The 26,358-nt window shown below is 46.4% G+C and overlaps 1 protein-coding gene across 1 annotated transcript in view; it reads right to left on the bottom strand.

The window, feature by feature from the left end:
- Positions 1 to 25,525, bottom strand: part of CLMN (calmin) — a 75,300-nt gene extending 49,775 nt beyond the window's left edge. Inside the window, exon 1 of the mRNA XM_081019582.1 lies at positions 25,277 to 25,525. Within this exon, the coding sequence (XP_080875708.1) occupies positions 25,277 to 25,358 (82 nt within the window). The 5' untranslated portion in view covers positions 25,359 to 25,525. The remainder of the gene's footprint in view (positions 1 to 25,276) is intronic.
- Between the last annotated feature and the right edge of the window lie 833 nt (positions 25,526 to 26,358).

Genomic DNA, 26,358 nt, shown 5'->3' with positions numbered 1-26,358 from the left:
AGGTGAAAACATTCCTCTTTACGCAGGCCATTATATGATCTATGGCCTGTTCAATGTGCTGGGCTGGGGGGAGTTTGTTATTATAATTATTATTGTTCTGTGTATTACTATGCTCTGATGCTCTGTATTACTTTTTTATCATTACATTGCGTCCATTATGTTCAGCTCTCCTGGATCTTTGGATAAAGGGAGGTACAGAAATTGAATGAATGAATGAATAACAAGAGGAGGCTGGAAACCTCAAACACAGGTTGCAGGCACATCAGTGCAAGCATGTAGTCACCTGGACATTAACCCCAACAGCCTACACCAGAATTCCTGTTGTTACGCAGTTCACATTCTACAGGTGTTGGGAGTACATTTCTCCATAGGTTTTGGAGCAGAGCCCTGATTAAAATGTTAGCAAGTCAGCTTTTTCCAGGACAATATTAATTGTTCACCACCACCCCTCCTTCCCCCAATGTCATCTATGTCGGGTTATATTGAAGCCTGCCCTAAATTCTTGAAACAGGTCAGAAAAAAGTCTAAAAATAAATACAGGACACGTTAGCCTGCCAACTTCATTCAGCTGGTCTTACGCTGGTGACCATAGTTAGCTAAATTAATGTATAACAGAAAAAGGGAAAGCAGGGGGCGGGGAGGAAGCCGCATCATCGTTCCTCCATTGATTACAAAAGCTGGTTGTATCTGCACTTGTTTCGGTGCAACCCAGAGCCAGTGATGCTTTAGGTCTTCAGTTTCACCTAAATTCTCCGTGCATGCAAAATTAATACAGTAGGATTGCATCTCACACAGATTTTACTTACTCACATCTTTACATGCTTGGCCAAATTCTTTTTTTAAAGTGAGGGGGGCAAAGTAGGAGCAGACCATCAGCGAAAAGAGCTTTTAAGCTCTCTGCCTTGCTTTCCAGGCTTTGGAGGCCTTTGCATGATCTCGCAGGACCGTTCAAGATCTCACGACGTCATGCGAACGTTTCCAGGGCTCAGTACGCTCTTCACCTGCCTTGCCTGTGGGCAAGGGTCACTTAGCTTTGGAAAAGTAGGAAAGGTCTTATGCAGACAGTTGTGGGAGAGCTCAGATAGCATGAGACTCTTAATCTCAGGGCCAAGAGTTCGAGGCCCATGTTGGGTGAAAGTCTCATGCGTTGTAGGGGGTTGGACTAGATGACCTTCACGGCCCCCACCAACTCTACAATATGATTTTTGACTTTATGTGCTTCCTGCCCCACACCTCACCCTGGAACGTAACCCCCATGCCATATGTGATCCTACTGTAATAATTATATACAAATGTTAGGGTAAGAGCTGCTGAAAACAGTTTTAGGATTCCTCAGGTTGTTAAAACAAAGTTAGCAATAATCAGAATGTAGATTTCATTTTTTTAAAAAAAGGTGGCACTTCTGCTCTCTAGATCATCTCCATAATATTTTTAAATGCGACATATTCAAGTTTTGCTCCTCCACAGCATGCTTTTTGAGACCAAAATGCCCAATGCCTAATTGACACCAGGACAGAACTAATACACAATTCCATTTCCTGAAATGGAAAGAGTTACAACATTTTTTTAAAAATCATTTTAAATTCTAAAGTTTGGTTCTGTGGAAGGGAGAAAAAGAAGAAAAACACACAGCTCCCTTCCAAACCTGAAGGCATCTAAGGTAGCAATCTGCTGTACCCAGACATAATTTGTTTAATTATCTGCCTTTGCTTTTGATCTGAACATCCATTACTATGGATGAGATATTATTTTTATCTGCATGCGTTCCAAGTGTATCTTATGCATAAGCCTCCTCTGGTGAGAGCTTGCTTCGAGGATAGGACTGCTTGTGACCTCAAATTGCATTAATCAATTTGGATGGATGCAACAGCAAAACCCACCTTCTTTTGCACAAGGGCATAGGAATAGCTGTGCTGAATCAGGTCAAAGACCCATCTAAGACCAGCATCCTGTTCCCACAGTGGCCAACCTGACCACCTGTGGGAAGCCCATAAGCAGCACCTGAGCACCACAATACTTTCCCACTTGTGATTCCCAGCAACTGATAGCGAGAGGCACACCGCCTCTGATAACACCAGATGTGTTGTTCTTTTACCACATTCCACTCTGGAAAATTCCCACTTTGTGCTTCCCTATAGAGACAACTGATAGAACTCATTGGCTTGGCGTCTATGGATTATCACAAGAATTGCCATACCAAGCTATATAATGTCTCTGGAAACTCACAAAGAGCACATGGCGGAAACACAGGAAGCTGCCTTATACTGAGTCAGACCAGTTGTTCCATCTAGCTCAGATTGACTGGACCTGGAGAACCCGGCGGTTGAATTTTGGACATTTGCATGCAAGGCAGGTGCTCTACAACCGAGCTACAGCCCTTCCATAATGGTGATGGCTTGACGTCCCTGGAGTCCCACACAAGACCACAGCCCATAGAAATGCCTGGGTAAATGACAGTAACTGTCATGGACTGTCTGGGTGCAGAGGAGTGGTGGGAGGCACCAGATGGGGAACCCCAAAGGGAACCCCCAGGGGAAGAAGGTTCAGAGCCAGGGGATTGGTGGTGGGATGACGAAGAGTGGTCAGAGGGAGCAGGCTGGGAGGAGGAGGTGTCGGAAGCTGAAGAGGCAACAGGGTTTAGTGAGCAGGAAGAGGCTGAGCCAGAGAGCAGTCCAGAGTCAGAGGCAGGAAAGGAAGGGGGCCAGGAGACAGAGATTAGACAGGCTGCTGAAGAATCCAGGGAGTCTCCCCCTCCTGCTGCAACGGGCAGCTCCCCTCCTAGAACACACAGAGAAATGAAGAGAGGAGACCAAAGAGAAGCTAGACCAAGGGTCAGTAAACTTACCGCGCCTCGGGCCGGTGTCTCCAGCGCCGATCGTGCAGTGAACCGGAGGGCGGTGGAGCGCGTGCCCATACGCGGGCACACACGCTATTTCAGGCACACTTCCGGGTCAGAGGAGCGCCGGAAATAGCTTGTGCGCATGTGCACAGGCCTCCTCCGACCGGAAATAATGCTTGCACATGCACAAATAACGCTTGCGCATGCGCACAAGCTATTTCCAGTGCTCCTCCGACCCAGAAGTGGGGAGCTATGCAGCGCAGCGCTGGTAAGAGCGGTTGGCGGCAGCAGGGGTTGCTGCGGGCCAGATAAACGAGTCCCTCGGGCCTTATCTGGCCCGCGGGCCTTAATTAGGGGACCCCTGGGCTGGACGAAGGAGCCTCGGGTTGCATGGAAAGGACCTGGGAGAGGAAGCATCTTAGAAAGTGCTGGGATGGTGGGGACCTTCCGTCCTCGCAACTGCTCCATTGGGGAGGCGTTGCTGGAATCACCAGACCTGGGCTGTTTTGTTTCTTTGAGTAAAGAAACTTCATTGGCATCAGGTGCTTTATTGTTTTATTGCTGATGTATGCCTGACTCCAGCTTCTTCACAATAACTAACTAGGTGTTGCGACATCATTGTAGCTGTCCATTCTTTCTAGGTTTTTTAAATAACAATGCATACTAAAGCAGGAGTAGCCACCATCCTGTGCTTCAGATGTTCTTGGACTACAGTTCCCATCATTCCTGACCGCTGACCATGCTAGCTGGGGCTGATGGAAGTTACTAGTAACCTATGGAGGGTAATAATAATAATAATAATAATAATAATAAATTTTATTTATATCCCGCCCTCCCCAGCCGAAGCCGGGCTCAGGGCGGCTAACAACACTAAAATAGTGCAACATTATAAAAACATCAAAGAATTAATTAAAATCAAAATTGATGGCAACCATAAACTAAAGTATTGTAAAGATTGCCAAAGGAGGGAGTCAGGCTGCGCCCTGACCAAAGGCCTGGTGGAACAGCTCTGTCTTGCAGGCCCTGCGGAAAGATGTCAAGTCCTGGAGGGCCCTTGTCTCTTCTGACAGAGCGTTCCACCAGGATGGAGCCGCAGCCGAAAAAGCCCTGGCTCTAGTTGAGGCCAGCCTAACCTCTCTGAGGCCTGGGACCTTCAAGATGTTTTTATTTGAAGACCGTAAGTTCCTCTGTGGGGCATACCAGGAGAGGCGGTCCCGTAGATACGAGGGTCCTAGGCCGTATAGGGCTTTGAAGGTTAAAACCAGCACCTTAAACCTGATCCTGTACTCCACCGGGAGCCAGTGCAGCTGGTATAGCACCGGATGAATGTGATCCCGCAGCGAAGACCCCGTAAGGAGTCTCGCTGCGGCAATCTGCACCCGCTGGAGTTTCTGGGTCAGTCTCAGGGGCAGCCCCACGTAGAGCGAGTTACAATAATCCAGTCTGGAGGTGACCGTCGCGTGGATCACAGTGGCTAGGTCAGGGCGAGAGAGGTAAGGAGCCAACTGCTTAGCTTGGCGGAGATGAAAAAATGCCGCCTTTGTTATAGCTGCAATCTGCGCCTCCATGGAGAGGGAGGTATCGAAGATTACACCCAAACTCTTAACGGACGGTGCTGGCACTAATTGCACCCCCGCAAGAGATGGGAGTTGCCCCCTCAATCTCATATCGTCCCGTCCCAGCCAGAGGACCTCTGTCTTCGAAGGATTTAACTTCAACCGGCTCCCACGTAACCATCCAGCCACAGCTTCCAAGCATCTGATCAGTGTGTCTGGGGCCGAGTCAGGATGGCCATCCATCAACAGATAGAGTTGGGTGTCATCAGCATACTGATGGCAGCCCAGCCCAAAACTCCGGACAAGCTGGGCGAGGGGGCGCATAAAGATGTTAAAAAGCATCGGGGAGAGTATCGCACCCTGGGGCACTCCACACACCAAGGAGTGGCGGGATGACAGTTCCCCCCCAAGCGCCACCCTCTGTCCCCGACCAGAGAGAAACGAGCGCAGCCATTGAAGGACTGTGCCCTGGATCCCCACGTCGGCAAGGCGGTGGTCCAGGAGTTCGTGATCGACCATGTCGAAGGCTGCTGACAGGTCTAGAAGAATCAGCAGCCCCGACCCGCCTCGATCCAGCTGCCTGCGGAGATCATCTGTTAGGGCGACCAGAGCCGTCTCGGTCCCATGACCAGCGCGGAAGCCGGACTGGAATGGATCCAGAGCCGATGTTTCATCCAGAAACCTACCAAGCTGTTCAGCAACCGCTCTCTCAATCACCTTACCCAGGAATGGAAGATTCGAAACTGGGCGGTAATTGGATAGATCTAAGGGATCTAATGATGTTTTCTTTAAGAGCGGACGCACCACTGCCTCCTTCAGTTCCCCTGGGAATGTCCCGGTGCCAAGGGACAGATTGATGATATCCCCCAGGGGGGCCCGCACCTCATCTGGACACGCTCTAATCAGCCAAGACGGGCACGGGTCGAGAGGACAGATGGTGGGCTTTCCAGCTCGGAGGAGTCTGTCCCCATCGGCTGGGGATATCCGGTCAAAGTGGTCCAATACTGGACCCGAGGACAGTCGAGGGGCCTCCAGTTCCTTTATTGTATCCAAATTGGCAGGGAGGTCATGGCGGAGCGACAGGACCTTCTCCGCAAAAAAGCTCGCAAATGCCTCACAGCTGTGTGTCAAATTATTATTTAAATTTGGCTGTCCTTCGAGGGACGTTAAAGACCGAATTACACTAAATAATTGTGCCGGGCGAGAGCTAGCGGATGTAATGGAGGCCGAGAAGTAGGACTTCTTAGCGGCCTTCACTGCCATCTCGTAGGTTTTCATAAAAACTCTATAAGATGTTCTTGAGGCTCCGTCACGGGCACCCCGCCATACTCGCTCTAGCCGTCTGAGGTCCCGCTTCATTTTCCGGAGCTCCTCAGTAAACCAGGGAGCCCGGTTTCTACGGGGTCGCAGAGGGCGCTTAGGTGCGATCTCATTGATGGCTGCCAGGAGCTGGGTATTCCAGCCCTCAACAAGCTCAGTCAATGAGTCGCCAGGGGGAGAAAGGTCCCGCAAGGCTTGACGGAACCTATCAGGGTCCATCAGCCTCCGCGGGCGAGCCCAAATCGGCTCGCCACCTAAGCAGGGTGGGGGTGGAACATCAATCCTGGCTTTCAGAGCATAGTGATCAGACCATGGCACCTTGATCGAAGGAAACATGATCACATCTATACCGACACCAAAGATCAAATCCAGCGTGTGGCCTGCTTGATGTGTGGGGCCCGAAACAAACTGGGAGAGCCCTAGTGTCGCCATGGAAGACACCAGGTCCAGAGCCTGTGAGGAGGGAGTGGCATCGGCATGGATGTTGAAGTCCCCCAATACCAATAGGTTAGGGAACTCCAAGGCCCAGCCGGCCACTGCCTCCAGCAGGCCTGACAGGGTGGCTGCTGGTGCGCTAGGTGGCCGGTACACCAGCCAGACAGCCAAGCTCACCTCGGAGCCCCACACTAGGCCAACACATTCAATGCCGGGGATCGATGGCGGTGGTAGAGCCCTGAAAGAACAATCTTCCCGGATTAATAATGCCACCCCTCCCCCCCGGCCCACAGTCCGTGACTGGTGGAGGACGGAAAAACCCGGGGGCGCCATCTCTCGTAAGGTAACAGTATCCCCTTCGCGCACCCAGGTCTCCGTCACACAAGCCAGGTCGACCCCCTGCGAGATGATGAAATCTCGCAGGGTGGCGGTTTTGTTGCCTATAGACCTGGCATTGCACAACACCAGTGACGGAGGTGAGTAATCCTTGCTCACCCTACCCTCGTCTCTCGGGATGGGGCGCAGATTGGAAGGGGTACGAGCATATCCGTATCTCGATCCCCTTCGCCTATGACATCTGCCCCCACCGCCATACCTCCCTCGCCCCTCCACAGTAGGAATCCCAAGCCTCATACTCGCCTCCATTTACAAAATATAAAAGCAAACAAACAAACAAAAAACAATTACACCAAAACAAAACCAATCCCCACCCCACTCAACAACCATCCCACCCCAACCCAAAATAAAAGAAAACAAAATAAAAATACATGGATAAAAACCACCGTTTATGGTGGTACAACAAAATAAAAAGTAAAAACACTTTTAAAACACTTTAAAATATATAAAACGTTTAAACATTTGCTGCTGCAGCACCAGTGTCCTTAAAGTTGTGGCGGTGGTGAGTATGGGGCCCGCCCCCAGGCCCAAGGTGGAGAATGGGCTTGCAGGGGGAGCGGTCCTCCCCAAGACTCACCGGCAAAGCGGCAGCAACAATGTCCCGAGGCCTCCTTGGAGCCTTATATGCTGAGGTGGAGTATGGGGCCCGCCCCCAGGCCCAAGGTGGAGAATGGGCTTGCAGGGGGAGCGGTCCTCCCCAAGACTCACCGGCAAAGCGGCAGCACACACTGCCTGACCCTATGCTACAGGATCAGGATTTCAAGGAATGTTATGCCAATAATGCGCTTGCCAGCAGACCAGGTACATCATGTGCCCATTCCTAGTAGCAATCCAGATCAAAGGAGCCCCTTTTTGTCTCCAAATTATATGCATCTATTAGATTTCTGGCTGCTTTTGATCCTTTTGACAAAGGCATAATGTTTCAAGTTAATAAGGCCAGAATGCAACATTTCAAACACACACACACACAAAAGCACACAATGGTAGCCACAGGAGAAAATTAAGCCTACCGAGCAAAAACCTTCTCTGACCTTGGCACGGGCACAAGAGAATAGTTACTTTTAGAACCTGTATCAAACTTGTCAAAATGAAACTGGAACAAAAAGTACTTTCCCAACCTTCCAACTTTGTGTACCTATAAAAATGAAAACTACTTTCAAGAACTGGGAAGAAATGAAGAAGTTTGCAGAGTTATTTGAGTACAGTGGTACCTCGCAAGACGAATGCCTCGCCTGACAAAAAACTCGCAAGACGAAAGAGTTTTTCGTTTTTTGAGTTGCTTCGCAAGACGAATTTCCCTATGGGCTTGCTTTGCAAGACGAAAAACGAAAGCGTCCTTTTTCTTAAAACCATTCAATGCATTCCTATGGGAAACCGTGCTTCGCAAGACGAACAATTCGCAAGACGAAAAAACTCGCAGAACGAATTAATTTCGTCTTGCGAGGCACCACTGTATTAAAAGATTTCTGCCACAAGAAGGTCTCTTTCCTTAATAGCATTTAGGACCTAGCATTTATTTATTTAAAGCTGGCTGTCAAGATGGAATAATAATAATAATAATAATAATAATAATAATAATAATATAAAATAAAAATTTATTATTTATACCCTGCCCATCTGGGAGGCTTCCAACAAAATATTAAAATACAATAGTCTGTTAAACATTAAAAGCTTCCCTAAACAGGGCTGCCTTCAGATGTCTTCTAAAAGTCTGGTAGTTGTTTTTCTCTTTGACTTCTGGTGTTCCACAGGGTTGGTGCCACTACTGAGAAGGCCCTCTGCCTGGTTCCCTGTAACTTGGCTTCTCGGAGCAAGGGAACCCCCAGAAGGCCCTCGGCACTGGACCTCAGTGTCCGGGCAGAACGATGGGGGTGGAGATGCTCCTTCAGGTATACAGGACCGAGGCTGTTTGGGGTTTTAAAGGTCAGCACCAACACTTTGAATTGTGCTCGGAGCCAATGTAGATCTTTCAAGACCAGTGTTACGTGGTCTCGGCGGCTGCTCCCAGTCACCAGTCTAGCTGCCGCATTCTGGATTAGTTGTAGTTTCTGAGTCACCTTCAAAGGTAGACCCACGAATAGCACATTGCAGTAGTCCAAGTGGGAGATAACTAGAGCATGCACCACTCTGGTGAGACAGTCAGTAGGCAGAAAGGGTCTCAGCCAGCATACCAGATGGAACTGGTAAACAGCTGCCCTGGACACAGAATTGACCTGTGCCTCCATGGACAGCTGTGAGTCCAAAATGACTCCCAGGCTGCACACCTGGTCCTTCAGGGGCACAGTTACCCCATTCAGGACCAGGGAATTCTCCACACCTGCCCACCTCCTGTCCCCCAAAAACAGTACTTCTGTCTTGTCCGGATTCAACCTCAATCTGCTAGCCGCCATCCACCCTCCAGCCGCCTCCAGACACTCACACAGGACCTTCACTGCCTTCACTGGTTCTGATTTGAAAGAGTGGTAGATCTGGGTATCATCCGCATACTGATGAACACCAGCCCAAACCCCCTGATGATCTCTCCCAGTGGCTGAATGTAGATGTTGAAAAGCATGGAGGAGAGGACAGAACCCTGAGGCACCCCACAAGTGAGAGCCCAGGGGTCTGAACACTCATTCCCCCCCCCCCTTTCTGGACACGTTCCAGGAGAAAGGAGTGGAACCACTGTATAACAGTGTCCCCAGCTCCCAGCCCCTCTAGATGGTCCAGAAGGATGTTATGGTCTATGGTGTCAAAAGCTGCTGAGAGATCCAGCAGAACTAGGATCTTTGTAAAGTTCCTACCCTTCTCTTCCATACGTATTTCAAACTCAGTCCGGCCTCATTAGTTAGTTGTATTATTATTCGCCGTATCCCCTCAGGTACTGCATTTCTGAATAGGTACGTCAAGACTGGGCACCTCCAGGGCAGTTTTTTTTTTACAGGTGTATTCCAGAGCATGTCACTGATGCAATAGAATTTTGTTAGTGGTTCTGAAATGTTTCCCTAATGTTACAGCAAGCCCAAAACTTACGTTCCAGGGATCTCACCTAAGGCCAAAATCTTGGAAAGACCAAACACTTTGGGTTCAACGGCAGGTGGGATTGCCAAAGTCATTTTTCTCGGAACCCTGACCCCTTTCCAATCCCTTTTATTTGGAGGGGGGCACACACATAAAGCTGTATGCACACAATTTAAATGCACATAAGTTGTGGGCTTACTTTATTGCCTTCTGTAGGGGTACTCTTGCATTGCAGCACAAGAAAAATGGGACCCTCCAGCCTGGAACACTTGTGGTACAAAAAGTTACAGGGTTTAAGCAGGAAGCCAAGGGACATGCGCTTCTTGCAAGCAAATCAGTTAAGTCCATCCCAAAACTTTTGCAGGTGCAAATGTTATTGAAAGCTCAGTTGTGTGTAACTGCCTTGAAAGCAAAAAAATTCCTTCCTGTAGCACCTTAAAGACCAACTAAGTTAGTTCTTGGTATAAGCTTTCGTGTGCATGCACACTTCTTCAGATACACTGGAAGAAGTGTGCATGCACACGAAAGCTTATACCAAGAACTAACTTAGTTGGTCTTTAAGGTGCTACAGGAAGGAATTTTTTTATTTCGACTATGGCAGACCAACACGGCTACCCATCTGTGCCTTGAAAGCATCACCAGTACAAACCACGATGACTTCTCAATACAAAGAAGTCTAGAGGGGCCCCTAATCATACCATCAATTTAAGAAGAGACAGAGACAGAAAGCACCTCCAAATACTAAATTCCCCCTTGCCTTTTAAGTCTGACTGATTACTGTTTCTGCACAGACAGTTCCCGACTGCAAAGCTGCAAGTCCTATCTGTTTGGAGAAATAAATCCTCCACAAGCCCTTCTTCAGCAGACAGTCTCTAGCTGTTGCTTTGTGGGAAAAAGATGCTTGATTTAAAAATGAAGAAGTGTGGCCTTAAAACTGCAGATTGCGGCAAGTAGTTCAGCTGCTTGCTAGGAAACACACCAGCAATTATGATCGAGTACACCCCCCTCCCCTGCAATTCCCATTGTTAAGACTCACCCGCCTCTACTGAATTTAGCTGAAAAAGAGGGATTAAATAATAGAGAAGGAGCTGTGTTAAAAGAAGTTCAGTCAGTCCTCTGGTTTAGCTGGTAAGGATGAGGCTGACAATGGCTATCGACCACAATGTTCTCCCTTCACCGTGGGAGGCAGTGTGCCTCTGAATACCAGTTGCTGAGAATTGCAAGTGGGGAGTGTGCAGGAATTTTCTTATGGTCTTAACTCACTGTAAATTTCGACAACCTCAAACATGGATTATATTAAAGACCAGGTTCACAACTAGTTTACACACACACACCGTATTTTTCAGTGTATAAGATGAGATTTTTTTAATTAAAAAATTATGTAAGAAATTGGTGGTCGTCTTATACACGGATATTGTCAGCGTTGGTCTGGTGGGTGAACGATTTTCGGCAACCCTCCCCCAGAAAGCTTAACAACTCTTGGCAATCTCCCCCATTCTCTAAATTCAAAACAGGGGGCGTCTTGTACATGGGGCGTGTTATACACAGAAAATACAGTATATGCCACAGTTCACGGTGAAATGTGCAAATTACACTCACTGCCAGCATCAATATTTCCCTTTCTGAGTGTTTCCAAAACTCAAATTCTATTGAGCTGCGTGTGTTTATAGCACAACCCTTGTAAGGCTGGCAGTGGGAGCTTCCTCCTTGTACAGTTTACAGATCACAAGTATGCAAATCTCATTCCTTAGTTGGGAAGTTTACTAAATATGTTCTAGAGCTTCATGACGTAGCTTTGCACCCTGCAGATCTTGTCAAATTCATTTATTTTAATTACCATTCCTGCTCTGAGTGATAATGCTCCAGAGATGTTACTGACAGCATAAATAGCTCAAGGTATTAATGAAAGACATTCAGCTGGACCATTAAAAATGAAATAAATGAAGGCGAAGATTCTAGGCTACTCTCGGGGTCACGCTACATCCTGTATTAAGTAGGAAGCTCCAGCGTAACATGTAGTTTGGCCACCACAGCCTTTATATCCCTGATCAGCAACTGGTCTACCAGGATGGCTGCTGCTTTGGCTGCTGCTATTATGTTTTTATATGCACTGGTAGCCACTCAGATGGGTGGGGTATAAATATTATTATTATTATTATTATTATTATTATTATTATTAAGGCTTAAGCTAAGCAGGCCTGAATCTGGTCACTGTCTATGGTTTACTGCCTTGTAATGACATGCATGCCACCTCAGGTCCCACTATGGAAGAAAGGCAAAACGTAAATGGAAGAAAATACTGTACTTTTCTGTCTATAAGACACCCCCTATTTTGGGGGACTCAAAATTCAGAAAATGGGGGTGGGGGAGAGATGGCTCTGCTTTTTTGCAGAGGATTGACCAGAGTTTTACAGCTTTTAGGGAGGGGGAATTGCCAAAAATCGCCCATACGCAGCATCGACGCTGACAATCACCGGCAGCCAGCAATCATCCACTTGCCACAGGGACAGCCAATCACAAACAGACCCTTCCCCAGCAAAAAATCTTTTACCCGACTGAGAAAAGCTGTCCGCTGGCAATCGCGTGCGTCCCAGAACAGCAGCCACCAATCGTGGCAGCGGCAGGCAATCCATAGCAGTGTTTGATGCAGAAACCAATCACCAACCCCATTAGAGAAGCAGCAGCCAATCCAAAGCAGCCCTTCTAGCAGCCAACAATCATTGGTGACAAGTTCCTGCTTGCAGCTGCAGCCAATCACCCATCCACCCCATTCACTATCCATGTATAAGACGAGGCACGTTTTTGAACATAATTTTGGAGTAAAAAAATATTGTCATATACAGTCATACCTCATGCTTTATGTTACGTTTTTTCAGGTTGCGTCCCGCGGCGATCTGGAAGTACCGGAAAGGGTTACTTCAGGGTTTCGCCGCTCGCGCATGCGCACAAGCGCTAAATCGCGCTTCGCCCATGCGCACAATCGCCAAATCATGCCGCACACCTGCGCAGATACAGCGTTTCAGGTTGCGGGCTTTTCATGTTGCGAACGGGCCTCTGGAACAGATCCCTTTCTCAACCAGAGGTACCACTGTACAGTGGTACCTCAGGTTACAGACACTTCAAGTTACAGACTCCGCTAACCCAGAAATAGTACCTTAGGTTAAGAACTTTGCTTCAAGATGAGAACAGAAATCATGCGGCGGCAGTGGGAGGCCCCTTAGCTAAAGTGGTACCTCAGGTTAAGAACAGTTTCAGGTTAAGAACGGACCTCCAGAACAAATTAAGTTCTTCACCCGAGGTACCACTGTACTTGGAAAAGTACAATACATGCAGGGGGCTCAACCCATAGCCTCCAAAGGTGGCCTCTCAGCCACGTTCTGCTGCCACAGATGTCGTTTTTTCTCAGCACCTTATGTCCCAAGTTGGCAGCTGGAAGGAGGGAGCAACCAACATCTGTCGTGGGACCATGTCTGCCCACCCCTTCAGGACAACAGCACCTCGCCTTTTCCGATGTGAGTTCTCAGACAGCTTAAGTGCTCCATCTGAAACAGAAGCTGCTCCTGCAGATTTAAGCACCGTCTGCATCTAACGTCTCGCTCAGTTGACAGGAAGGCAGCACCATGGTAAAAAACTGAGTTTGGAAGAGATGACAACGAACAGAATATCATCATTTTTGCATGGATGAAGTCCCAGATGCCAGTGCCTGTTTCAAAGCTGATGTTTTCCCTCCTCCACTTATTCCAAGGATGAAGAGTGGCAGCTTCTTCAGTTAACAGATGTCTCTGGAAATGCTATAAACGAGCCCAGATAAACTGCAGAGATGGTATAATTTCAAGGCTGGAGCAGGGAACCTGTAGTTCCCTCAGCCTAATGTCACGCAACATTCTGCAAGTAAGTTAGTTCAGATCAGAGGGGGAGTTGGAAGAGGGGATCTAAAACAGGCTGGTTCACATGTTGCAAGGAAAACTAAGCTGTCTCTACACATGTACAAGTGTTTGTGTGAAAAGGTGCTCACTTGATGACTCAACTGTTGTGTACGCAGGCATACAGCCTCTTTATATTCAGTGCTTCTTTTTCAGGGGGTACTCAAGGCTACGCACTACCGGCACCACTTTTTCCTGTTGTTAAAAAGCATGGCACTTACTTTAACAATTTCATGGTGAGTACCGGCAACTATTTTTCTAGGGAAAAAGCACCGTTTATACTCATTGAACTTCCCATGTGAATAACTGCACGGATATACAGTGGTACCTCGGGTTACATACGCTTCAGGTTACATACGCTTCAGGTTACAGACTCCGTTAACCCAGAAATATTACCTCGGGTTAAGAACTTTGCTTCAGGATGAGAACAGAAATCGCGCAGTGGCGGCATGGCAGCAGAGGGCCCCATTAGCTAAAGTGGTGCTTCAGGTTAAGAACAGTTTCAGGTTAAGAACGGACCTCCGGAACGAATTAAGTACGTAACCAGAGGTACCACTGTACAGCTCAATTACTTTGTACACAGACTATATACACTTGCTGAATGAGACACGCGAACAACCCTAGAAAGAAGGAAGGATGGGGGAGGGAGAGAGAGTGTATGCAATGTAATGCCGCTCCCCCCCCCCAAGTGTTAGAAGCTGAGATATATGAAAGCTAGGAGCACCTTAAATCTAGGTTATGGGCGCAACAATAGAATGTCTAGGCACGCTTTTTTTAAATAACAAGAATACATAGCTAAAAATGAATGACCTGTACCTAAAATATTATGTTCATTTTTCACATGGCCTAGTCCTTCCCCTGCCCACCTACCCACCCTAATATTCTTAAGAGGATCTCTTCTCTAGTCTTCAGAGAGCAGCTGGAAGTGGGGAGGCAGAAAAAGGTCTTCCTTTCCTTCCGCTCTGCAGTTTTAATCCAAAATCTTAGGCGCAGTATTGTGCCCAGAGCTCAGAAACTGCCCGCAATTCCCTGTCACAAAATGTGCCTAGAACAATGGGAGTTTTGAACACTGACCCCACCACACACCCACCCCAGGCCATTCTGGTGTCTGAGGCAGATGATCTCACAAGGGGTCTCTCTCACCTCCCTGTTAACAATCATAACACAACACAGTACTATCCTAATGAATAGTTAACATTATGCTGCCCTTTGACGGCAGCTGCCTGAGGCAAAAGCCTCACTCTATCTGATAGTAGGGCCAGACCTGTGAAACCTTTCTTTATGCATGCCTCTCAAGTCCTCGCTAAACCAGAGACCTGTAGGACACTAGCAGTGAAGAGACAACATAAGGTGTGTGCTTTGTCAATTACCGTATTTTTCGCTCTATAGGATGCACTTTCCCCCCTTCAAAAATGAAGGGGAAATGTGTGTGCGTCCTATGGAGCGAAGACGCCATAGCCCCGTGACCCTCTCCCGGCTGGAGAGGTGACGCACGACTATGGCAGCAGCCTCTCCGCTGCGCCTTTCCGCTGCTCCCTGACCTGCTCTTTGAGGATGGTGGTGGGCTTCCCCCCGCCAGCCCCAAAGAGCAGGTCAAAAGGAACCTGAAGCCTGGAGAGCGAGAGGGGTCGGTGCGCACCGACCCCTCTCGCTCTCCAGGCTTCCAAGGTAGCCGCCTGAACGCACCTTAAATGGCACCTTGTTTTAGAGCGGGAAAACAAGAGGGGGGAAATTCTCCCCCTCTCTGCGCAGCGCCTCCTGCCGCTTCACTGAAGGGGCGCTGGGCAGAGAGGGGGAGATTTTTTTTTCTTGTTCTCCCCCCTCTAAAACAAGGTGCGTCCTATTGTCCGGTGCGTCCTATGGTGCGAAAAATACGGTAATTGCTAGCCAACCTCTCATCCTAAAAGGCCTCTTAGAATGCCATCAATGTGGCCCTCCAGATCCTGTATCAAACGATCCCCCAGAGAAAAAGCAAGCCGCTTGATCCACATCTGGCGTTATCATTAACAGGTTGTAAATTGCCAAGCATCGTGATTAATAATGTGCCTTTGTTTTCTAAGGACTTTACAGAAATTTTAAGGAGTTATTTGGTGCATTTCATTTTCATCATTGGGTGGGGTGGGGAGGTTTAGATTTTCTGCCTCTGACACCAAAATGGCTTGGGCATCTCAAGACAAGAAGTGTCTGAACTGACAGAGTTCTGATATCCATTAGGCTAAGGTCAGAGGATCTGTCCTTTTTCACAGAAGTCAGACTACAGTGCCATAAAAATATACAGTGGTACCTTGGTTTTCAAACATAATCCATTCCAGAAGACGGTTCAAGTTCTGAAATGTTTGAAAACCGAAAACTCAACAGCTGACAGCTAGGCCTCAGGATCTTGCACTCAGCGGAAGCCGTGTGGCATGTTCGACTTCTGAGGCGTGTTTGAAAACTGAAGCATTTATTTCCGGGCTTACACCAGCGTTCGAAAACCGAAATGTTCATCAACGGAGACATTAAAAAACCAAGGTACCACTGTAAAGCAAATTATGAATTCTATAGCTTAGAGAATGGAAGCATGATATCCTAGTAATTATAAAGGTGCATGTCATACAGGTAAATAATTGGCTGTAACAACAATGTAAGGCTATAGGAGCCTCCTTTATACAGAGTCAAGTCTACCGGTGCATTTGGTGTAAAACCTTTGACTTTGACTAGCAGTGGTTTTACAGGGATTCAGACAGGAGACATTCCCAGCCCTACTTTATAGCCAGGGATAGCTCAGTTGGCAGAGCATGAGACTCTTAATCTCAGGGTCATGAGTTTGAGCCCCACGTTGGGCAAAAGATTCCTGCATAGCAGCGGTTGGGCTAGATGATCCTTATGGGTCCCTTCCAACGTTCAGGTTCTATTTGGAGATGCTAGGATTGAAACTGGGACCACCTTCTGCATGCAAAGCATTTGCTCTGCCACTGAACTATGCTCCTTTTCACCAAAGGATTCAGAACAGGATAATGTTTATGCAAAGCAATTCCAGGTAACTCCATAAATTTCAACGTGCATCTTTTTGTCAGTGGCTTTCACCCCGCTCACAAACTTAGATCCAAACATTTCAAGTAAACTTTCTAAACATAACCTCTCACATTCTATTTGGGAACAAGCAAGATGTGATTTTTTTCAACTTGGTCAAAAAGAATTCCCTGAGTTTGAGAAGTTCTCGCTCAAGGTCATAAAAGGCCTACATTAGACTATCATATTCACAACAGGGTTTTTTATTATTATTATTTATTTTAAAAATTAGCAGCTCTGCTGGTGAACACACTTTGGCAGCCGAAATTGCCTTTGGCACCATAGCAAATGGAGCTTTAAAGCCCTGCCCTCTCTAAAAATCAATAAAAAAAATCCCCCTGGACTTCAGAGTAAGAGCAAGGCAAACACTCTGTGCCACTTCAAAAACCTCACTGGTGCATTCAGATCATACATCACATTGGGTGGAAAAACAGATTGGATTTTTAACTGGATGACTGCTGCACCGGGTCCATTACATCAGACGATGCGGCCTGTTGCCGATGAGAATACATATAATATATCTGACTAGTTAGTTAGTCCCTGTCATCCCAAAGCAATAACTCGGCTATAGTCAATCACTGCTTATCTTCTAGAATTGCATTTTTCATCTTTTTGTCAGGCTCCAATTAGTCCCTGAACAGAATTTACCAATGATGCACAGGGGGAAAAAACAAAAGACAAAGAGCACCAGTAAATTTGCCTTAAAAGACAACCAGCTGTATCCAATGTTAATCATACCCAGAGTAGACCCATTGGAAAATGGACATCAAATTAGATCCATTAATTGGGGTGGGTCTACTCTAGGTAGAAGTTAGTCGGCTAAAAGTCTCAGCTATAGAGAAGATGCAACAGAATTCTCATACAGCATTCTATCCTTTTATTTGTATCATTTGTCTATATATTGCATTGTATCCTGCCCAGGTATCTAGAAGAATGGTGGGTTATAAATACTTTTAACAGTTAAATAAACATACAGACAAGAACCAGGTGCCAACCCTTAATTCAAACACACCTATAAAGTCCCATGAACCCTGGGACAAGTAATGTTCTGTAGAGTAAAATGCAAACAAGAGCTTGCTTGTATGCAGAAAGGTATCTCTGCTTGCTTTTACAGTTGTATTATACAGACACTCAAGTGTTCCCATTTTCCTGCTACTTGAACAGTCTACTCCTGCGCATTGAACTGGTCCTCAGCACTGGAGTTTGCCAGATGTACATGCTTGGCTTGGAAAGCCATCTACCCATCCTATTGGGAACTGGGAGCCCATTGGGACAGCCATTTGGGCCCACGGCAGCTGCTTGAATTCCTGTGCGTGTCAGATCCCTCTACGTGGGTAGCTGGTTAGGTGCTGTTGCTGCTGCCTCCAGGCACAGGGAGATTAAATGCTTTGCATTCCACCACAAAGCTTTGAAAGAAAGAAAAAGACATTTAAGAGTGGTGAGCAGAGCAAAGTCCACTTCATGGTGGCAAATACAGATGCAGCGAAATTTCTGTTAGGTTTTGTATGTAGTTGTTTGCAGCTGTATGTAGTTGGTTTATACCACTTTTAATATTTGCTGGTTGTATTTTGTACTTTTTCTATGCTTACTCCCGGAGAGGGGCTGGTAGATGAACAGTATGTAAGCAAATAGGAAGTTCTCCACTTACATAGTGGAATGGTGCAGCCAATGATTTCAACCAACTGAAGAAAACTTTATAAAAAGTTATACTGCAAAGGTATTGTCTATTTTTCTTTTAAAAAACCATTTTTAATAGTAATATTGCAGATAAATGTTGGTGATGCCGTGTTAACGATGCTTGATTACTATTTTTTTACACATTTGGAGACAGTGTTAATATTTACATTACAACAATTTAGGTATGCTTTCAATTATAGGAGATGTTCTATAACAGGAGATGTCGCAGGGAGTGCTACTGAATGAGCCAAGAAACTGGGCAGAAAGCTGAAGGAATGGTTGGGTAGTTTATTAGCTGGAGCAAAAAAGCTTCGCACACAGAATAGGAATGTGAAAACAGCAGTGGAGGGGGGGGGGACTACTAAAGAAAGAAAAAGGAAGTATGTGTTAATGTGCAAATTGGCCATCAGTATTAAGACATGAAAGGAATTGTAACGCTAGGAAACTGGAGAAAATTTAGCACATGGTGGTTGATGATAACCAATAGTAGTCCAACTCAAAAGCAGACCCATCCAAATCAATAGACTTAAGTGACTTAAGACCATTAATTTCAGTGGGTGTACTCTGAGAATGGCTTAATTAGATATTGCCCTTTGGGGGAAAAACTTTCAAAAGAGTAGGTGCACAAAAATATTTATTTAGTTACTTAAGTACATTTCTGCAGTTCACTATAATGAAAACCATAAAATATAAAACACAGACACAAGGAATCTAAAACCAACCGTGCAGTATAAAACCTATAACAGAGAAAACAGCAGCACAAAAGGTATAAAGAATAGTAAAACACTTTTCTAATGGCCCTGGAGGAGTAAAAAGATCTTCATCTGGCAGCAGGAAGACCACAGCATGAGTGCTAGGCGGGACTCTCTATAACAACCATAAAAGTATAATATATGTTTCAACATTATAGCCCTTCTTTCCTAGATTTTATTTGACAAATGATAAACACCATGTATGTACTCTTTAATATATGTGTGAATGCGTGATCTGCAGCGTTAGTCAGATGGACCCACTGAAGTCAAAGGATTTAGCTTGTCAATTTCAGTGTGGATCTATTCCACTGAAGGAGCGTCACCACCCCCGTTGTTCAGCCCGGGCACTGAGGTCCAGCTCCGAGGGTCTTCTGGCGGTTCCCTTACTGCGAGAAGTGAGGTTACAGGGAACCGGACAGAGGGCCTTCTTGGTAGTGGCGCCTGCCCTATGGAATGCCCTCCTATCAGATGTCAAAGAAATAAACAACTATCTGACTTTTAGAAGACATCTGAAGGAAGTCCTATTTAGGGAAGTTTTTGATGTTTGATGTTTTATTGTGGTTTTAATATTCTGTTGGGAGCCGCCTTTTAAGTGTTGTTAAAAATGTTTCCTTTTAAATTCTACGGCAGTGGTCAGGAAACCTCGAAAGGAGCAACGATGAGCTTGAAACGCATGTAGCCTGAACCTCACAACCTTCCTAGCACATATTGAGGTATATATGTGTTTTTATGTTTGTGTACACACTCTCTCTCTCTCTCTCTCTCTCTTACAGACTAGGCTGCAGGGGCGCCATCTCACCCTCAGAATCGTGGGTGCCCTCCACCACAATGTAGGCATGCTACGTCACATGCACATGCATGTACATAGCACATGCCACATCACACGCACGATGTGCAGGCGTGTGTATGTGACACTGCATGTCTGCCTTGCAGTGGTGGCAGTGGCTGCTCTTCCTCCGCCTCTCCGCAGCCAGCAAGGCACCCTTTTCTGCAGGAGGAGCTCAGACTCCGAGGAAAAGGCTGCCTCGCTGGCTGGCTGGAGAGGGCAGAGCTGAACTGCTTCTCTCTCGGAGGCAGCGCCGCTGCTGCCTGCCAGCTTTTCTTATTGACTTTGTGGGTGCCTGGCCCCCACAATTACATTATTGTGGGTGCCCAAGCACCCATGGCCCCTTGGAGTTGGCTCAATTCTCATTTGTGACTTTAACTACAAAAGTCTACTGCACTTTTCAACAAACACTATAAAAAGATGGCGACTCAGTCCTACGCAAACAGTGTAATCCTATGTACGTTTACTGAGGAATAGGTCCAACCACTGTACTTAATAGAGCTTGTTCTCAGGTACAGTAAGTATGCTTAAGATTGCAGTTTCAAGTCACTTGCTCATGCGCAACACGATCCAAACCAAGTCCCACTGAGTGCAATGGAACTTGCTTCTCAGCCAAGTGTGCTTAGGGTTGGTATTAGTAGAAAACAAGTCTGTTATAAAACAGAAACCACGTCACTTCCCATCAACAGCAGCAATTTTCTCTGCATGCTTTCCTGTCGTATTAAGAACATTTGCTCCCTGCTCCTAATGATAATGGCATGTAATCCCAAACCTATTATTTTAATACAAGGTACAGCTATACTTCAGCTTAACATCAACTGTTGATTAAAAAGATGGGATAGGCTACATTAAGCAAATTGTTTTCCCATCCCTGTATAACCACAGCTCTTATTTTACTGTTACTTGAGTTGGCACAGCTCCTGCCAACTCAGGCTTACTGGAGAGGAGCAAACATAAACTTTGCTGGACATATTTCATCCATACGGAATGAAAGCTAATGAAAGTCAATACAGCTTTGCTTTTGCATTAGCCGATCTATAGGCACTGCGGATAGAACAATCCATGTACCATTTCTCCTTTAATTTGCTCTAGCGAGATTCTATTGCAAGGTTTCCATCGCCAGTCACGTTCTGGTCTATTCTGACAGAGTGCTGTAAACCAAGCTGGTTTTCCCAGTGAAATTTCTTTCCTAGCACAGTATACACCTTTGCAGTTGATCCTAAAACTACCACTATAAACCTACTGCTGGACTCCCCTTTAGACCAGCACTGCCAGAATAAAATTCCAACCCAGGAAAGTAGGACCTAGGGCCCTCCAGACACTGCTAGACTAAGTCCCATCTTTCCTGTCCACTGACTGATGCAAGTAGCAGCTCAAAGCAGCTCAACACTTCTAATTGAGTTCCACTCTCTCAAAATCATGGCTTAAGATCATTCAATTATGGCCAGACTCAACAACAACAATAACAATTATTTCTATACTGCCCTTCATCTGAGAGTCACAGGGCGGTTTACGATATTAAAGCACAAAAATACACAGCATAAAAGCAAAGATCTGAAAATTAAGTTCCAAATCAAAGGTTAAACTTCACTTTCAAAGTGAACTAAAAGAGCCCCCAAACCCTGCAAAGATCACAGGCTATCAAGTTGCTTTGTCTACCTCACAATATTTGACCTTTAAAGAAGAAGAAGAACCAAGATTGTTACAAATACTGGCCTTTGAATAACAGATGCCTGGGAGAAATACTCTAAAATTACTTCTTCAGGGATGGCTGTGTCAGGTAGCTAGAACAGAGATTTTGAGGAGGAGGAGCATCAAAGCCAAACTGCATCCTGCACATGCCTCTAAGCATTCATGGAAGTCAAATTTAAGTGTATTTCTGTTAGCAACCAGTTCCTCCTAGTTCCTACTGATCTTAAGAGGAAGACTAGAAGCCTATTGCACCTGGGCCAGGAGCCCATCTAATTCTTCATCAACCGGCAATAGCTCTCCAGGTTTTTCAGAGAGGGCTCTTTCCCAGTCCTCCCTGGAGATGCTGGCGACTGACGTTGGGACCTTCTGGAGGAAAAGCATGTGCTACAGTCCTTCAGCCTTGCCTGATGAAAGCACGCAAATTATTGCTTTTAAAACTCAAACCTAAACATGTCAACTCAGGCCTAAGCCCATGTGAGGATTACAACTGTAAAGAAATTCAAGCAAAGCTGGCGTGGCACAGAACCGGGGGCTGGGTACACAGAAAACTCTGGCATGCATGGGCACTTAAGAAACATATGTTCAATGGTAACACTTGAGAGATATACATACTGGAAGGACCATTTCCTTCCAGTGGCAGCATGGACTCTGTCTCCAGTCCTTTGAAGAAATACTACTGCAGAACAACCTTGACCCAGAAACGTCCGAATTCCCAACTGTGAAGGAATAAGCCTTATTTGATGTTCTGCCACAGATCTGGAATGCTGCGCAAAAGACTCTCTACACCCCCCCAAAAAACAAACCCTTGACAAACGTATAAATTGTCCGGAGGAATTCATAATGTGTAAGGCCACTGAAAGCATTAGTTGCAGAAAATGTTCCAAGCAAATCTGAGGAAGCCTCCCTCTCTTTTACTTATTTCAAATATAAAGATAACTCAGCCTCTCAATACAGAAACCAGGGCATGCATGAACATATACATACAAACACGCACTTAAGAGTCCATACTTGCAAAGATGGCTTCCATAGTCTCTAGCTCTTCCTAGCTAGCTATATTCAAGCAGTCATGTTCAGGAAAACATGATTTAAACTTAGTGACCTAAGAGGAAGAGTGCAGTGGCAAATGCCTGTAATCCTGGAAGCAGAGGCTGGTGGATTGCTTGAGCTCAGGAGTTTGGGGCTGCTGTGGGCTATGCCAATCAGGTGTCCGCACTAAGTTCAGCGTCAATAGTGTGCTCCAAAGGATGCCATTTCTGAAAGTTACCCATTGCCAAGAGTAAAAGCCATCCTAACAATGTCACATTCTTGGGGGGGTTGACCAGGTAGCACAGCTATCCCATGAATAACATGGATATCCCATGAATAACAGCATGGACAGCCCTTCCTGTTGCCATGTTGGTTCTAGATCAAACGCTTGGCAACCTGTGGCCTTAGGCCTCATTTCATGCAGCCCTTGGCCCAGTTTCAAAATGCCTCTGCAATTGATCAGGACCGCTGATGAGAGTGATTTGTCCCTCCCTTGGCAACCTACTGGCCAGGTATGACGAAGAAGACACAGAGAGAGAGAGAGGGACGGAAGGAGAGACAGACAGAGAGCAACAGAGAGATGGGTGGCAGAGAGAAAGAGAAGGAGTGGCCTGTCCAATTTGTCCTCTAGCCCCAACCGCTGCTGGCTTTGGCTCCTGATTATTACCCTCAAAGGAACAGACTGATTTCACAAAGTTAAGTTAAGCTAAGCAGATATATAAGATTGAATGTTTAATTATTAAGATACAAAAATACAATCTCAATAATAAAGTTATAAAATAATAACAAGGAAGTCACGCATGGGTGGAGGGAAGACACAGGGCAAGAAATAAGAAATGGATAAATGTTGATACATAATGAAATGTGAAAATGTGAATTTATGAATATAATGCATATGTATCATTATGTATGTATTGCAACATTAATAATAAATAAATAAAAGGAATTTGCTCCCAGAGAAAAAAGGCTGCCTAGCTATCCTCTAGATCAGTGGTTCCCCACCTCTTTTGGCCATGCCCCACCTAACATCTCTAAAATCCTGATCCCCCCCCCCCGACATATAATTCTTATTATTCAAAAAGTGGACTCCTATTCACATGGAGGAAACCTAAAAAGCCATTCACTGTTAATAACTTATTCTTGAATTACCCCCCCCCCCTTAAAAATCAAATTGCCCCCCATGGGGCATGTGCCCCATGTTGGGAACCACAGCTTTAGATGATACCGTGGGTCTTCTGTCAGATGCGATTTTAATGGACTTTTCCACTTACCCAATGAAAGCTTAATTTTTTTAAGCTACCTGATGTGGAGGAGGAAGCAAGGGCAGATTATAGAAAACAGTTCATTACAATTTCCCAGGAAATTTTCACTGCCCTTGCTTAACCATGCTCCAAATTATATACTTAGCACATTTATTCCCTTAATCCGCTGAAAATGTGAGTATTTGTGACAGGATTTTGAAGCTGTGGAGGAGAAAGAAAGGACAGTGCAAAGATGTCTATGAAATCAGAGTATCCAGCCTTATGAGTCCATTAGATCAGGACTAGGTTAGATGTAGGCCTTGCCCTGTCTAGTTTTCTTTTTCTTTCTTTTTTACTAAACTCTTCATGGTCTATCAATGTACAATGCAAGAATGCACACCCAGGATCTACTGCCATCTATACAAAATTCCATCAATATGACTGGCATTTCAGGAAGTATAAGTGGAGGGAGAGAAGAGATGAAGGCAGCAGCACTGTATACTGTATATTGCTTCAGTTGCACGCACTTAAACTTAAGTTGCCGTGGCGCATGGGGAGGTTAAGGAATGGCTAATCAGTGCTATGCACGCCTGAGAGTACATTATTGCTGAATAAAGTGCCTTGCTCGCTCAGACCAGGACCCATCAAGTCCAGCATGCTTTGCAAGAATCCCAGCAGGCCTTGGGGGCCTAGAAATTGGCCCAGTGGTTTCCCAGTGAACCATGACCTACCGTCACATTACCATATTTACTCAAATGTAATACACACCTTTTTTGGCTAAATTATGTCATGAAATTTAGGCTACCCCTTAGCTTTGATGCCCCATTTACATTCGCCAGCAAATACTTTTTTGGTTTCAAGGTTCTGAAAATGGAGGTGCGCGTTAGATTCGATGGTGCATTAGATTCACGTAAATACAGTATATCCCATTTTTAGGTTCTCTGCAATGCTGATTGTTTCAACTTTTCCTAAAGTTAAAGACCAAAGCTAACGCACATAACCGCTTCTCCTTCTGCGCCCAAGCCTCTCTTTCTATGATTTCCAAGAAAAAATTAGCACCAAAAGCAGAATGATAACTTAAACAAGTCACCTAAAATTACATCTTTCGCCTCCTCCGATTCCCCAGTCCTGCATACAGAGCACCCCGCCACCACCAATTCCTCTTCGTGCCCCAGCGTCAGCTATTTTATCCTTAAGTTTACATACATTAAGATAAACACCCATATACTTTCTTTTTATTTTTTGGTCTCCCAGGCACAGCGGATCAAAGCAGCCAGCGAATGGGAAGCTGTGCTCATATGCACAGGAGGAATTAAGACGCGGGAGTTGGGGGGGGGGGAGGGAGAGAAGGAAGGAACCGGAGTTTTAAATCCCCAAATCGAATCCATCTGGAAGCCAATGCCGGAGGGGAGCGCGCTCTTCGGGTGCGGACGCGCACGCCGCACGCGCGCACACAAACTCGAAACGCGGAGGGGCAGGATTGGGGTGCGGGGTGGGGGTGACAAATATAAAAATCTAGGTATTTTATTTGTTTGGTTTTACCTTGGAGATTTTGGACTCTGATGTCGCTGATCTGTCCGATCAGCTCCTCCCGCTGAAACCAGTCCCATTCGTTCCCAGCCATGAAGGAGCGAGGCAGAAGTGGCGATGGAAACGCCGCGGCTGCAAAAGCGGGGGTACCCCTCTCCGTGAGCTCCCTCTCTCTCTCCCCCTTCTCCGAAAGCGCACTCGGGCGGAGGCAGGATAGGGGGAGAGAGAAAAAGCAAAACGAGGAAGAGAAGGAGGAGAGAGAGAGAGAAGAGAGCGCAACCGGCAGGGGAGCGATGGGAGGGAGCAGGAACTGCTTGGCCAGAAGAGTTTGGGGAGGGGGGGGGTGGCGTTCAAAGCCACTGAGCAGACACAGGAGGGGTATAGGGAGGGTGGGTCCGAAAAAAAACACCAGACCTCACATTTACGCACAGGAAAAGGGCAGTACGCGGAGGAGAGGGGTGCAGAAGGTATGGGGAGGGGGCTGGCTGGAGAGGGACCCGGAGCCTCTTCTGGACGGGAAGGAAAGCCCCGCGCTCTCCCCAACTCTTCCCACCCCCTTCCCGGTGGGTTCAAGTTTTTAAAGGACGGAGGTGAAGCCTGAGGATTCTCGGTTGCATGTTGTGATGTTTCGCACAGAGGCGACGCAGCCGCTGGTTTGAGTGAGGAAAGAGCCGCCGCGCAGAAATGCGCACACAAACACCACCTGGTTAATGTTTACTGGAGAGCAAGACGCGTAGCGCTGGCGCCGGCCACCCATTCACACGCCTCTCTCTCTAGGCCAACGTCAGCCTCGCCTCCTCTGCTCTCTTTTTTTTCTGGCCAAGAGGATAAAAAAACAATCGCCATCTGATTAATCATTTTTTTCCAATTGCCAATTGGTTGGTGGGAGGGAGGCAGGAAGGAAGGAGAAGAGGGAGGGGACGCGGGGGGTGTCTCCAAATCTCTGGGAAAAGCAAGCAGATATTCTGGTTAGCGCGACCGTCCCCTCTGCCGGTAGCAAGAGCAGCAGCAGCAGCCCCCGTTTGCAAAATGAAGACATGAGACCAAGCTCTGCATTCCTGCTTGGGGATTTCAAACCGTGTGTGTGTGGCGGA

The sequence above is a fragment of the Podarcis pityusensis genome, assembly GCF_964106645.2.
Source record: "Podarcis pityusensis genome assembly, chromosome: 1".
Taxonomy (NCBI): Eukaryota; Metazoa; Chordata; class Lepidosauria; order Squamata; family Lacertidae; genus Podarcis; species Podarcis pityusensis.
The sequence above is the reverse complement of the archived record's forward strand: the minus strand, read 5'-3'. Positions and strand labels throughout refer to the sequence as shown.